Source organism: Scomber scombrus, chromosome 18, assembly GCF_963691925.1.
Source record: "Scomber scombrus chromosome 18, fScoSco1.1, whole genome shotgun sequence".
NCBI classification, from domain to species: domain Eukaryota; kingdom Metazoa; phylum Chordata; class Actinopteri; order Scombriformes; family Scombridae; genus Scomber; species Scomber scombrus.
Window position 1 is genome coordinate 10,398,313 of NC_084987.1, and position 16,210 is coordinate 10,414,522.

General features: G+C 37.5%; 1 protein-coding gene across 1 annotated transcript in view; it reads left to right on the forward strand.

Moving 5' to 3' along the window:
• The first annotated feature begins 5,687 nt into the window (after positions 1-5,687).
• Positions 5,688-16,210, forward strand: part of baiap3 (BAI1 associated protein 3) — a 36,616-nt gene continuing 26,093 nt past the window's right edge. The window contains exons 1-2 of the mRNA XM_062438020.1: positions 5,688-5,827; positions 13,884-14,026. Of these exons, the coding sequence (XP_062294004.1) occupies positions 13,893-14,026 (134 nt within the window). The 5' untranslated portion in view covers positions 5,688-5,827; positions 13,884-13,892. The remainder of the gene's footprint in view (positions 5,828-13,883; positions 14,027-16,210) is intronic.

The following is a 16,210-nucleotide window of genomic DNA, read 5'->3' on the forward strand; positions in this document are numbered from 1 at the left end:
AACGCTAACGCTAGCTACAATAACAACAACAGCCGCAAAAACGGCGACAGTCCTGTTCAGCCGAGATATCCAACTCCAACAGAAAGCGACAGTCCGCCATGGTATGAACGTAATGGCGTTCAAAGTGGAGAGTGTGTGAGAAATGTGGTTGACCTCACATTTCTCACATTTTTGGAGGCACATTCGGGCTACGCTACCAAAAAGCAGAATCCTTCTACTTTTTCGACTTCTTCTTCTGCTCCCTTTTTTTAATCTTCTTCTTCTACGTGTTTTTGTTGGCAGCTGTTGAGCCTGTTTATAGGTGCATTACCGCCACCTGCCTGATTGGAGTTAGCAGCCGGCAGCAGAATGGCTTTAAAATATTTTTTTTTTATTTCAGTAATTCACAATATTGAAACAGCCCATATTTGTAGTTGGTAGTAATCTAATTCTATATATGTATAAACAATTAAATTGTCTCCTTTTTGACAGCTACATTAATTTAACCCTCACATACTGTTCATATTCTGACTGACTCATACACCAATTCACATTCATAAATTCCCCATCAGTGATTGATTGACTAATCCTATGGAAAAAAGACTTTCACAATCATTATTTTATGGTCCAGGAGAACATTTTATAGAATATGGTGAATACAACAAGATGTTTGAATGCTGGTTTTGGATTTTTTTTTGTACATTTGCATATATAAAAATGCATATCAGCTGCACAAACATTTTTAAAAAGGTGGATTTTATTTCAATATCTTCCATTTATCCACCATGCATATAGAGACTCAGATATATTTTCTTCATTTTAGGAGCAGATATAAATCCAAGGTTGGCATCAAAAATACAGAGAGCGGCACAGATGACTTATTGTAAAGTTTTCAGCTTTTGCATTACTCATCTATTAAATCATTCTAAAATTAGACTCATTATGCTCTGAATACTTTTGTAAGATGGACTTTGTTTGGTGTGAGCTACTCCCTGAATGCCAAACCAGTGCATTAATCATTAATCTGACTCTCCTAATCATAAGTATTTCTCCTATTTCAATACCTATTGAAGACAATGATCATTGAAATGCACCACCAGCAATTGTACCAGCACAATACCCACTTTTTAAAGATTTGTTTCTGCTTTTAATCGGAAGGGTTGAAATTGTGACACAGCATCTATATCATCATTGATTCTGCTTTTTTATGATTGAACCTCCTTAAACTGGGGGGGATTCACATCTAAAAGATGTCATTATTAAGACATTAATGTTTTAATTGAGGTGATAAGGTACCAGGAAGTGAAATCTACGAAAGATCAAATCTGTTACATAGGATGACCATGATAAAAATAAATAAATAAACATAATGCATTAAACAAACAAAAATAAGAAAAAAGCAAGAACAAAGTAATTGTGTCACTGCTTCTGGTAAGTTCCCTCCTCTGCCTGAGGGAGGCACAAAGAGCATTGAAAGAAAAAGAGAGGGAGACAATGTGTCCATGTGTGTATGATTATTTGAGTGCTTCATACAATAATCCTAACAGGTGGTGTGTGTATGTTTGCACATGTGTGGGGGTGGTATAGTCATACTATAATGATGTGTTTGTATGGATGATTTATGTGTATTTGTATGTGTCTGAATGAAGAGTCATGATGCACTTTGGATATCCACGCCATTAAAGGTCTTTTGCTGCTATGATTAAATAAAGTGAAATTGAGTTTGAGAGAGCAGTAACACTGTGAGTATTTTAATCATGAATCATCCATCTGGACAGATAACAGAACAAGTTTCTTTTTTCAGGTTAGTGGGAGGAGAAGATGGGCAATTGAATGATGCCAGTGTTAAAAAGTGTATTTTTAACACTGACATTTAGTATTTCTTATGCTACTTTGTGTAGGACGTCATAGTGATGCTGTAGTGTTAAAATATCGTGAGGTGACAAATAACCTGAATTTTGTGCAGAGTTGTTGCATGATGAAACTGTTGCTTCACAAATACAGAGTTACAGTTCAAATACCTGAAGTAATGCTATCTTTCCACTGCACCTGTATGCAGCTCTACATATGAGCTCTCTAATTCCTCGGAAGTCAGTGTGTGACATTCACCTTCTCTAACAGGCATCAATGCAACATACTATGAATATGCCTATAATGTTTGCCCCTTGAATCAGCATGTAATTACTCAAGTGAAAAGAAGAGTGTTAGAAGTGACGTTACACTCATCATGTCAATAACTACACAGATCATTTCCTGTGGGTAAGAACATTAAGTGACAATTATCTTGTATCTTGACGAGTGCTGTAATGTCCTACGTCACACAGTATGAAGAGGCTCAGATGGGAAAGGTTTGCTCAGGCGTGTTTCCGTTTTAAGGCATCGATTTGAAAAATCTAACGATATTGCAGAAATTACTCTGGTTTGCTTTTAAAACACAATCAGATTTGTGAGCTGCACCTCACTAAAATCTTTAGTGATAATGTGTTAAATAGACAATAACACTGATGCTACATACTCACCACTCACCACTGGGTGGCTGTGCATGCATTTCATACCTTTGAAACTGTTTTTCCTTTTGCCAAACTTCTCCTGATGTGTGAACAGAAAAATGTTGTTATGCCATATATTTTATTATCTCATGGAAATATACTGAGATTAATCACAGGAAGAAAAGAAGATAAAATAAATCACTAACTCTCTGAAAGTTGCAGCAGTATTAATACAGCATGCCTCTGACTTTTAAAGGGAAGGCTTCATTATGATTTTGAGGAAATAAATGTAGTGACTTGACATTAATTGGTAATTTCACATTCTTCATAGAATTGGATTAAAAAAAATTGAAATGAATCAATTGAGGAAATGATAAAAAATTAACATGCATAAGAATTCAAAAAGTGTAATTTGCATGACATTTTTAATTGCTCAATTATGTCACAGCTATAAGACTTGAATATGTTTGAGTGTGGAAATTAATATTCAGTTTGTTTTGTTCTCTGCTACTGTATAACTAAATCCTTCACTTGTTATTCGCCGTAGACACTTGAAGCAGTCGGAGCCAGCTGGGGAAGTTCTCTAATGATGTGTCCATGGAAACAAGGCAAAGGGTCACATGTGTCTTATCACTCAACAAAGCAAAAGCCGTTCACTCAGTTTTTGCTGAGATTTTCAAATGATGTCAAAACACATCAAAATTTAGAGGGAGGGTTACCCTTTTCTGTTTGACACCATTAGTGAATTAGAGAAAGCTGATAAGTCTTTGTCAGTGTGTTTCTGTGTTTTTGCTTTCATTCACAGCTCAGGAGGCACTCACAGTCAATCAAAACAGAAACATTTCAACATGTTTGGTGAGAAAACACCAAACGACTCAGGCCCTTAACATGAGCAATTATCCAATCTTGACTCTTTTAAGGATTGAGTATTAAGGGTTTGAGCTGAAAAATGTGGATGTTGGATTCATTTTGAATACTAAAATTACAGCTATTATGTTCTTTAATGTGTTTACTCCATGTACAACTCAAGTGTTGTATTGTCTTGACCTTCACAGGAGTGTGAAGTAGCTCCTAAATGGCTCTTAAATTGTTTTTTTTTTTTTTTTTTAAATCTGGCATTTGCAGCAGAGATTTACAATCCAACGTTCAATTATTTTCACACGACAGATCAGATTTGATTTTATGCTAGCTCAGCGTCATAAACACATTTCACTCTCAGTAATTGATTTGAATTGTTCCAAATTGTAAAATGAATGCTTCAGAATGATTGTAGGTAAACAGTGATAAGGAGCACTCCCTAATCGCAGGATGCTGATAAGCTTTGACTTTGTTGGTGGCGATGATGAAGGGCTCCATTCTCGAGTTGACAGTCCTGCTCTACGCTGCCGACTGCAGCTTCTGTTATAATAGCCATGTGTGAAATAATTTCTATGCTTAGAGAGAGGCACCTCTCCCTTGCAAGTGTATAATTAATGTTCCTGTGCCTATTTAAAGCATTTGTGCACATGCCCTTCCGTTCATGTGTCCTAATGTGCAAACAGACGAGTGAGGAAAATGCCTGATGTGTCCTATAATACGAGGGCTTCACAGTGCTGTGTATCATCTGCTCAATTGTATTTGCATGGACTGTAAATATTAAGAGCATAATTTAGCAGAGCATATTGTCAAAACAGATGTCAATGCCAAGAGTCAATTCAACACAAGCATTATCAAGGAAATGATATTCTTGTTCCATTATTTAAATGTTAATCCCATGCTTGATCATCTATCATCAGGACATTGTGATTTAAATAGAATATTGAATATAGCTGATGGCCAATATGGTTACCATCACATGTTTAGTTCTAACATTGTAGCTCATGGTGGACATATTGAATAAAGCAAGCTCTTGGGGTGGTGGTTCTTGTCCCTTTAATGATGACAAGTCTTTTATAATGGAAACATCCAAAGGCATTAAGCTCAAAATAATGTGTTAAATAAATAATTTAAACACTAACAGTCACAGAAAAAGATAGTGCAGTGTTTGCTTTGGTTCATGGCTGATAAGAATAATGAAATATTGTAAGGAAGTGTTATTTAATTGGCCAACACTGAATTTCCATACATACTGACACATTTGTGTTTGTTTGTTTGTTAGGGGCAAACTACACTGATACCTGACCTATTGGTGTCCTGCATAGTCTACTGACATAGGCCTACAGTATTTAGTCTGTAAGTATTGTTAACGACAGTGTTGAGGCACTGGATGAGCTAAATAGGCAGAACAAAGTGAAAGTACATGAATCCCAGCCTGACTGACAGCTGAACCTGCTACTTCTCCCACTGTGAAGATTTTTCTCGGCGACATCCCTCAGCAACAGTCAAATGATGCCTTCAGGTGCACACTGTAAACGCCAAAGTCCAGTTTCATCCAAGCGCTTTTGGTACCAAGTGATTATCTCAGGTACTGAGCAACCCAGGTATGGAATATGAATACCCATACCATAGTGTTACTTTTCTGATATAAATTGAAATAATAATTAATAATAAGCTATTTGATAATGGTTTCACTTCAAAAAGCAAAATTATAACCACAAACCAGATGTCATATCCCAAAATATACATTTATTTATACATAATTGCAATTTGTAGCTCATAGAAACTAACACATACAGTAAAGTAAAACTGATTTTGTTTGGCTGTATGACGTGGACATAATAGATGTGTAACATGTAGCAAAAAGTGTCATACTATACATTTACATGTCCACTATGATACAGGCAATGTTATTCAGGAGATTTAAAAAGTGTTCTTAAAAACAGAACATAGCCTCCTGACTCGCTCTACAAAGGCTGGATTTAAGTTTGATAGTCACAAATGCAAAACAGCAACAATTATACGACAGAGGTACAGGTAGCTTATATACATTAATTTATAAAAACATGGAAATAATTACTAGTTGCCCGCACAACTCCTACCCTTATGTGCCAGAATTAAATACATTTTCCTCAGCAAATTCCTGATTTTGCATTTGTTTGTAGCTCCTGCACCTTTTTGGAGTCGTACGGTCATCGCGCACTCCGCGATATTTCCGACACTAATCTAGGACAGTGAAGTGTCCCTGCACTTCCTATGGCCATATTTGGCTGAACATCGGTGAAGCGTGAGCTCAGGAAAGCATTTCGAAGCACTAAAATGAGCTTTTGTCTGTCGTCTATCACCAGAAAAATAACCAAACGTTGTTTTCACATAAGTTCATCGCATCACAGTCACTGAAGAGTCCTGCTGCTTTAAATCAGAGCTTTGATTCACTGGGACTCTGACACACGCAGCAGCAAAAAAAACATTGCACACTGGAAAACTGTCAAGAAGAGACACAGGTAAGCTGAATTTCACATTATTTAACAGCATGATAAATTATACCTTTATAGTTTGAATTAAGTGAAGTAGAAATCATGTTTCAGCTGCTCTGACTCAGTTGATTAATGGGCACCTGTTGATCTGAATTGATCCAAGTAGTTGAAAATATTTTGAATAGACAGATGATAAAGTTCTCTTGATAGCCAGATTATAACACTGTATGGTCAACGTTGAGTGTATGATTGACATGATAAAGCTCAGGAGGATTTACAACTCATTAATTAGATGTTATCCACTTACTGCGAAAAGAAATTACATGCTGGACTAAAGGCTATAAGCCACACTAAAGTTCCCTTTCAGATCATTATAAAGATCTTAAGCACCATATTGGAAACCTAATTAGAAGCTTAAGTTGCTCTGTGTGAAATCATATTTAGGCAGACACACACTCTGACAACCCCTTTTTTTAGTGAAATGTTACAAAATGTAGATTTGATCAAATCTCTGAGGTAATGGCAGTTTATATTAGGTACTAAATTTGCCTTTTTTGTGTGGTTGTGTGCACTCTCTCCATCCATACAGCCTATCACTCTGCACATCTCAAAAGACAGAAACGCCCTACTCCCATCCAATATCAAAACACACATACACACATATATATCCAGGTGCACCAGATCAGCATCACATCACATAGAGCTAAAGCATAAAGTCGCCGTTGTTTTTGCTCATGACATGAGAGCACTGGTGACAAACAGCTTGCATTTTCCTGCTCTCTTTTACTTCAGTTTCCAAGTTTCACCAAAACAAAATAACAAGTTTTATCTTTTGGGAAGATAAAGGCAAGTTCAGACCTCTTGATCTTGATGCGATTTTGACCCCTTTTGCAGCCGACACATAATGCTTGCTGAGCCTCATACTGTGTGTAAATCAATCCAATGCTTTGCAGAAGCTTGTGGAGTGAGCTCACAGAGAGAGAGAGAGAGAGAGAGAGAGAGAGAGAGAGAGAGAGAGAGAGAGAGAGAGAGAGAGAGAGATCTGAGCTAGCTTTTCCCCAAAGCAAAGCAATTCTGAGCCTGTAATTTACCAGTGCTTTTAATATTGGCAATAATTACAAATACAGCGGATTAAAGGGGTAATAAATAAGGATTATGTTTCATAATTAATCACAATTAGATTGTTTTTCTATTAGGCTTCAGTCTAGCTCTCGTTTACCATGTAGAACAAAATTATTGTGAATGTCTGAATTCTGCAGAAATTATATTTTCCAATTTTTCAATAGCTACAATTTTCTGTCTCTGTGTTACTTTCTCCTTTGTTCTTAAGAAGCTGCCCAGCACAGGTCATAACTCCACTTTAGACTAATTATCATGAGTCCTTTAGTCATTAATTAATCAATAGCCCTTATTATTATACAGTAGATTGGTTGTCATTACTCATACTCCTGTCAATAAAAGACAGGGCTCAAGCCAGCTTCCCCAGTGTTTTTTTCCCCTTACAGCACATTCAAAAGAGACATCATAAAAAACATAATGGCAGTGCTGTACAATCATAGTTATTTTGGTCGGATGTACGGCATTAATTATAACATGTGTGAGCAGTTGTATGACTTTAGATTATCGCTTGTATTGTAGCGCACTGTCTAGTAGAGGCAGATTGATGTTTTTGCATAAACTACATAAATGGGATTATTGTCTCAGCATAAAGACTTAGTGGCTGCTATTTTTGACAGTAGTATTATTGCTGGAGTGAGTGTTTTCAGAGTGACAAAGGCTCTATTATGTGTGGTATAATAAGCAAGGATTTGTTGTATTGTTTAAGTTTTATATTTTGTGCGTGGCTGTCAGTGATTTCCGCTGCTTTGGCTGTGTTGCAGACGCCCTTTACAAAAAGCTCACAACCGTCAATTCCTGGGATTTTCTCTGGCAATCAATGTCTTAGCCAAAGTGCCCGTCATGTGCCTTGACAACACAGACCGCAGGAGCTTTTGGGAATAGACTGGTTTCTGGATTTTGTTTTTCTTTAGGTCAGAAACTGGTCAATTGTGTTTTCTGCAGTACAATATAGATCAAAGCGAAATCTACACTTTTCCACACCCAATCAAGTGTATAGCTTGTTAAGGATTTGACAGAGAACTGACAGTTTGATCCATTTAAGCCAATGCGTCCCTAAAGGCTAGTCACATAATAACATTGATGTCCGATCCATTTCCCCGCTGATGAGGCTCTTAGTTTTGTCTCAAGGGTTGTGATAGTCATGCTTTCCAACCCCAGCACCAGTACAGTGTGATCTACACAGTCATGATTTGAGTGTTTCCCTCGGGCTGATGTGGTTAATTAAGTTCTGAGGAATATGTAAAGTCAAAATGTGCATGTCTTGTTTTATTAATTTACAAAAACTGCCATCATAAAAAGAGAATTCAGAAGACAGTTAATTGTTCTCTTTCATCTCGGTGACTCAGGAGCAATGTAAGGATTAGGTGCATTCTCCTAATTACGCTGATTATGAGACAAAAAGTCTCCCCCACCGCCTTCCTCTCTTTTTTTCTTCCCCCCATTTGACACACTCAACAACGCTCTAAAGGACGAAGCTTTTCACGCTCAAACGCTCAAACACTTGGACAAGTGCTCAACAGCAAGGACTAATGACTTAGAAATGTGTGTTGAAAACCACACAAAGACTAATCTTGAGGTGTCTGTTTGAGGCTGATAATGACCCACTGGTGCAGACAACATTGTAAACCTTGCTACTTTATTGATCTGCTAAAGTATCTCTTGCTGTCTTTTGTCCGACGTTTACGTTAGAGGCATCAAAAGGGAAAGGAATGAGAAGCAGGAACAAGAGTTTAGATGTACAAGATCATTGAGTCCCGTTGAAATATTATTCACCACTGTGGACTGATTGACATCACACAGTTAAACGGTGATTGACATTTACAGATTGCTATGTAGGTGAGAAGTGTTATATTTGCATCTGGATTGCAAACCAGCTTCTCTTTCACAGTTGTGTTATGGGAAAAAGTTTTAAAAAATGTGGTCTGCTGTGACTGGCAGTATGAACTGTGTATGTATAATATTTAGCTGCATTAAGGTGAACACATTATAACATCAAGGGTCTTTTTTTTCAGCCTTTGTAGAATTCCATTTACCTGTATTTACCAGCTCCTTTTCCTCTGCTGTTACCATAGAGACACTCCATCCCTATCAGCAAGGCGCCTTTGGCTGCTGGGCTCATTGGCTCTCACAGGAGAGAGACACTGGTGAGCAAGTGTTTCCCTGGCACGACTTCGGCACCAATGTAACAAGAAAGGCATTTACTTGGCTTTGACAGTGTTTCCTTGGCAGTGGGCACCGCACCGCGTCGACCCGTTTTGTCACTATGGGTTGATGACTGAGACAGAGTGAAATCCAGTTGGGAGAGATCCACTCCTGTAATTGAAATGAGTTCACCAGGGAGACAGCAGCTCCGCCGTGCCTGTTAGTTGTCAGCGCAGTCCACGCTCACCTGCCTTCGTGCACTGGGTATGATGTGATGCTTGAGTGGGGTTTTTGCCTGTGACACCATAGTTTGAAGTCAGAAAACATTTTACCACAGTGAGCAAATATATGTCAGGTATTTCAGCTGCAGGGCCTTTCAAAGATGTCATACAGAGAGCCTAACACTGTTAAATAGAAGTCAGCCAGCAGAGCATGAAACAGCGAACATTTTCTCACCTTGCAAAGCTGTAGCCTCAGATGTTCAGTGACAAAATTCAATGCAGTGTTTTGAAGCCAACATAAGCCTTTCCCTTTGCTACCAACTGGGCTTGCACGTTTGATGAAGGTGACAAAGAGATACGAGATAAAAACATATTTAATATTTTGTTTGTCATGGGCTGTGCATAAACAAATACCTTTTGTAATTCATAGATAAAGAAATGTACAATATGTCATGTCACAGAGGGATGTTACTACTAAGTCTAACTCCAATAACAAAAATCCAAATCACAGCTGCAACTACAGATTATTTTCTCAATTAATCTATAGGTTGTTTGGTTTATAAAATGGTAGAAAATGTTTATTACTGTTTCACAAAGCTTACATGCAACCTAAAATGCTCTGATGTACCCCGACCAACAGTCCAAAAGTCAAAGATAAGTTTTTTATGACAGGGGACTAGAGAAACCAGAACATTTTCGCATGCAAAAGCTAGAACCTGAGAATTTGGTATTTTTCTTAAAAAAAGGACTGTAAATGATTATGATAATTGATGATAATTACCAAAATATTTGGCACTTAAATTGTATGTGGACCGACTAATTGATTAATCAACTAGTCATTGAAGCTCTAGTCCAAATAGAGGGGTGGTGCTGCGTAATAAGTAAACACCATTCATAGATAAATAGCTGATGAAAGCCTATCATTTCACCAGTTTTTACAGCTGGGGTCTCTAAGACCCCAAATACAACATTAGGGTTAACAGATTTTTTCCAAATCAGTAGACACATCAGGAATGCAAAATTTAACATCTGATTTCCATGGCAGAAGTCAAAAAAGTCACTCTTGTTTTTTTTTGGTTTGTTTTTTTTGTTTCCATTCCTGGGGATAAACTTGCACTACACCATCTTTATGATATATTTCCTGGGCAGCAATAGTGGAGATTGACAGTAGAAAGTATCGTTGACTCTGAGATTCAGCTAGACTTAAAGAGCAAGAGCTCTCTCAAGGCTCTTGTTTATCACTGACATTCAAAAAGCACACGAGAATAAATCTGCCATCAACGAAGCAGAGGCAGACAGTCTCTCCACTCACAGGAGCTTTAGTAAACCATGATGCAATGCAAACACAAGATATGTTGCTGTATTGACAGCATAGTCCGTCTGCTGTGTGTTTATCAGCACATGGAAATAGAAAGTTTACACCTTATCTCTGTCATTTTGAAAAATATAGGAAATCATTATCTGAAGGATAAATAGAGAAAATTCCCACAGTTCCTCATTGGAGCGTCTTAGAGATGACGCATTGATGATATCTGACAGAGAAAGAGTATTGACCCTTCAATCTAATAGAGTAAAGTGTGGATACTTAAAGTGGATAACAGATGTCAGCTTCCTGGTTCGATAGCCTACTGTGCTTTGGCTTAGCCAATAATGCAACTCGTACCATGAATTTCTGGCTTGTTCTAATTTGCAAAAGCCGACTGTTTTGTTTTCTGTGTACAATTGGCTGGAGCACCGAATGATAGCTGTCATGCAGACAAATATGTTTCATTTTCTGGATCTATTTGGTACAAGCAGTGTGATTGAAAACAGGCGACCTTCAACAGTGCCATCCAAAAGAAAAAAAAAATGCATTTAAAATGGGCCGCATCAGCCTAGAATCCCCTTCAACAAGCACACCGAGCTAATTGCCCTCTATTACAGTTTGTTAATAACAGCAACTATTGTGTCTTTTGCTGTTTGAAAAAATCAGAAAAATCTCCAAGCCCACGGTTCATTGCTTCTTTTTCACATAAATGTGCAGACATTGGCTGTCAACTATTGAAAAGAGTGTCTGACTGAGTGTGTCTGACTGTCTTCTGAAACAACTTCTCCATCAATCAAACCCTCCCTCTTGTGTCCTTGTCATTCCTCCTTTTTTTGAGTGTTCTGTCTCGAATCTCTGTCGAATCTCCTGCTCTGTTTTCAGTGATGTTTGGTCAGCAGCACACTGAATGTTGGAGGCTCATAAAAGATTTCCAGTCATCCAGGTAGAGCCAGTGTCACAGCATCACAGTCGCATTTTAAAATAACTTCTCATCACAGTGAAAATGGAGCAAATTGGACAAGCAGGGACATAAATGATTGGATGCTGTTCAGGATACAATATGCTTCACTCTCTTCTTTAGTTGCCAGGCAGACGTGGGAGCATCTTTTAGTGTTTTGCTTTAGAGACATTTGTGTGATTAATGACCTCACAATCAGATTATTTCCATGCTGTTTTTGCTGTTTTTACTGTCATGACACGTGCACTTTATACAATCTTGCTGCCACAGTGGCTTGAACTGTTGTGTTATACTTTAAAAATGTGACAGCCTATAAATGATTCTGTGCCTGTGAGGAATTAGTGACCGGCTTCAATATTGAACTGCAGGTATTTATAGACCCCCATTTCTGTCAAGCTTAAAAGGATTAACACCTAATAAAGGATGGATATACTGCAGATACGTAATGATGTTCAGTGTCTGACTCTGACAAAAGGGGTCATAAAGGGGCATTACAATAAAATATGATATTCAACCCAATTATGTGGCTCTTGGTTTATTCATATGGAATATATTATCATTAAAAGGTGCAGAAAATGGAAGAAAAGCCTGTTTATATGTAGTTTTCTGTTTCTATAGTGGCACTCATTGCAAGCTCAGCTTTGGTTATAGTTAATAGGCTAAAGTGAGCTGATATATAAAGCATTTAATGCGTAACTTCTCTTCTCCACTCGTGCAAAATGCAGACGTGCACAGTTTCATTGAATATCTCTGACAGAACAGTTTATTTTATTTTTTGAATCTTCTTCTCTGGGGAGCACTGACAGTGCACAATATTGTTATAGAGGTCATATAATTCAGTTATACTTTAAGGACACTGTGAAGCCAAAATGAGAGTTCACTTTATGGCAAGTGGCTCAGAGGAAGACCCACTCGCTCTCAGTGAATTGCTTAGCAACACAGTGCCAATCTCTCAAAGGTTGCCAGATAGGCTCATTTTTCTAAATTCATGTTTCATGGGTTATGATAACTCAAGTATACCTTTCTCTAAAGAACCTTGGATAAAGGTACTACTGCTGTTAAAAAAGGCCTTATATTAAGATTCATAATATAGTAATGTTTCAATATTAGTTTATTTTATTGTACTCTTGTGCTTGTATCCCAGGCATATACTACTGCGTTCTATGAAAAATCTTTTTGATATACAAAATCCATAAGTGCATCCCTTATAATCAATGAACATAAGGGATGCACTTGTGTTTTGTCCCATGTTTTGGCAGATTTAGTGGCTGGATTCAATTACTCATGTACACAACATTTATTCTAAAATTGGTATCAGAAGTTTTAAAGGTGTAAAAGATATGAACAATAACTTATGGTCTATCCACTGTTTTTTTGATTGACATCACATGTGGAGCGTGCGAGTTCACATAACCATTGGGCATCATTGATGGCACCTGATGTTGATGAGCCTCTGAGCAAAGCATGTGACCCCCCACCCGCCAAATGTTTCAAGGGAGCTGGTCCCTGTTAGAAACTTCCTGGTGTGAAAGCTTGTTATTTATTATTTTGATGAAGAAGAATAACATTCATGTTTAACCAACCCAGTCTTAGCCTCCTGTTTTACTGTGGTTCTGCATGTTCTTAATTACTTGTTGAGGCATGGTAGCTTTGGTATAAATGCCAATTAAATGTTTATTATTTGCACTGTGAGGAGGAAGTCCAAATTATACAATTAAAAAATCATTACATTTAATTATAAATCATGATATCACTTTTGTGGATAAATTGTTACTGAATGTAACAGCAGATATTTTAGGCCTGTGATGTAGTCATTCTGGAAACATTTTTAAAGATAGCTTTTACTTAGCTCTATTTTTTTGCCATTTTTATTTAATGATGGAACCGTTTCTGTGATATTGCTGGCTCCTGTGAATCTCAGCTCTGGGAAGCATCTTGATTTGCATATTTTTTGTACAAAGTGCAATCCCCAAAATAAGGGTCGATTGACTCTGAAGTGACCACACTAAAAAGGTGGAAGATAAATTGCACACCCTGTGGCATCAGCCAGCCTCAGACAGAAATAGAACACACCTTCTGCTGAGGAAGAGTGTAATTATGTTAAAAGCGCGTGGGGGGTGATTATGCAGCTGATTAGGCTGAAAGAATCCCCCCAACCAACTGTATTCCTAGAAACAAATGGACTCATAAATATGATCCCAGAACTGATATGAAATGTATTTTTACTCACTTCCTTACCACAATCAGATGCGTGAATGGCTCCTTCTCACCGCCAATCAGGGGTTTCAGCAACTACTATGAGGTGACAGTGTTTGCTCTTTGTGTCTTTGTTGGCAGTGAAAGATCATGACGACGCTGCTGGACCTGAAGAGTAGTGTGCTGAGGCAGGTGCAGAGGAGCCAGTCGCTGAGGAGCCGGAGGGAGCCACCGCCCACTGCCAGCAGCCCCCTCACACACTGCCCTGACCCCTTACCTCGCAGGTTAGTCACTGGACAGATGTCACATACAGTACGTACTTACATATAAATTATACTGTATATCATGGAGGTCTAAGATTATTTCCAAATAGTCTCTCACATCATTGTTCCTTGTAGACCCGGGTTATTGGGCTCTGTAGAACCAAGCACATAGAAAAAAATGTATAAGTAACTACGCTCTTTGCTCCCAGGATTCATATTTAGTAATGGTTCCCAATGTTTGCACTGAATGAGGTAAAATAGTTTCTTATGTCTGCCTGACACTTTTTTGCAAATGTAAAGTTGCTAACCTTGGTTTAATCTGCCTGTTTTCTCAACTGGCTGTCAATGTTTTGAGCAGTTGTTTTAATTCACGTTTTTTAAGGAATTTTACGCAGTTTTTATGAGGCAATATTTTTTATCACTGCAGTGTTTTTCACTTTGATATTGAGATGTATTCTTCAGAAAGATATTTTGTGCCACTTGTTTTATGTTGTTTGTTTGTGTTCATCATTGTTGCTGCCAGAACACTACTGAAAAGGAGATTTTTAATCTCAGTGAGGTTTTCCTGGTTAAATAAAGAAAATAAAAAATAAATTACATTTGCGGTTTTCATGGATGTGGCATTTCTGTCATTTTATGGACACATTTTGCTTGGTGCTGTTTCATTTAATAAGTTATGGATTTTAAATATAGCAATGCTGAAAATGCTGACCCTCAGAAGCATACTAACTACAACAAGTGTGTAGCCCTAACTTTAGTGATGCAATGATTAGTATTTTAATCAATTAGTTGATTGACAGAAAATTAATCTATTTTGATAACAGATTGATCATTTCAGTCATTTTTAAGCAAAAATGCCCAAAAGAATTCTGATTCCAGGTTCCTAAATGTGAGAATTTGCTGTTTTTCTTCCACATACATAACAGTCAATAAATCATCTTAAGATTCTTGATGCAGTTTCCCAAAAGCATCTTAAAGTTAAGCTTACTTACCTTTGTGTCTCATGATTTTAGAGGTGGGGCTGTTATGCACTCTGCTTTTACCTTTTATATAATCTACTACATAACTGTCAGACACGACACAGATTAAGCCTTGCTTGCTGGAGTCTGACCAATAAGCAGGAAACAGACTGTTTACTAACATATTAATTTTTTCCAGAAATATAGCTACAGTTAATATTTGCATGATTGTTGCAATTTAAGGCAAGTAATAGCTTAAATAATGAGAGTCTTTGTTTAGGAAATTAAAGTGCAGTCAGTGAAGCTCAAAAAGATAATGACAGCCTTTCGTGAACAGCGGCGTGAGCTCAAAAGCAGTGATTCACGATTGTTATTCATTTGTTTTTCCATTGACTGTCCTGCTAAAGCCACAGGTCGTCATTTCTTGTCAGTCGAGTGTTTTAATGTGGCTGGCATTTATTCCAGAGTTGTGACTTGCTGTGAGCGGGCCATGCACAAGCTGCTTCTCCCCCAAGGACACATCAACCAAACTATTACATGCACAGTCAGGCTCTGTAGGGATCTCAAATGGTGCTTTCTTGTATATCAGTTAACACCACATGGCTCTGATGTCCACATGTCTCCTACAGCACACAGCACACTACTGTTTTTACTTGAGGGATAAAGATATTCTCCTGTATCACAAAGCAGGAGTTCGTCACCTTATGCATATTTATGCATACATGTATATGTGTGAATGGATATATACAATACATGTTTATGTGTAAAGACATGCCATACATAAAAATATAGCAATACTTCTTGTAGTAACTCATATACAAAGCCAAAAAGAAAATCATTTTAATAAATATACAAAGACTAGCTGTATAGTGGAAAGAAATAACAATACAAACTTTTGCCTTGAATTTAACTTTCATCCTTCATCCCAAGTGCTATATTGTGAATGGAAAGGACGTCTGCCTGTTTTGATTTATTTTTTTATCTGTTTCGCTTCATTTCTGGTTGTATCTATTTTCATTTTAGTATACTGTCTTTTAATGTGTGTTGTTTTTAGTTGTGTCTGCAGTACCACCCCAGGAGTTGCACAAGTCATTTTGATGTACCGGAAATGTGCAATGACTATGAAGGCATCATTTTATATTCTATTCTCTTAACATGTTCATGTTTCCAATATTAGAATATAACACAGCTAAATCATAGTTCTTGAACAAGCTTACTTTTTGATGATGATCCATTCATCTGTTAT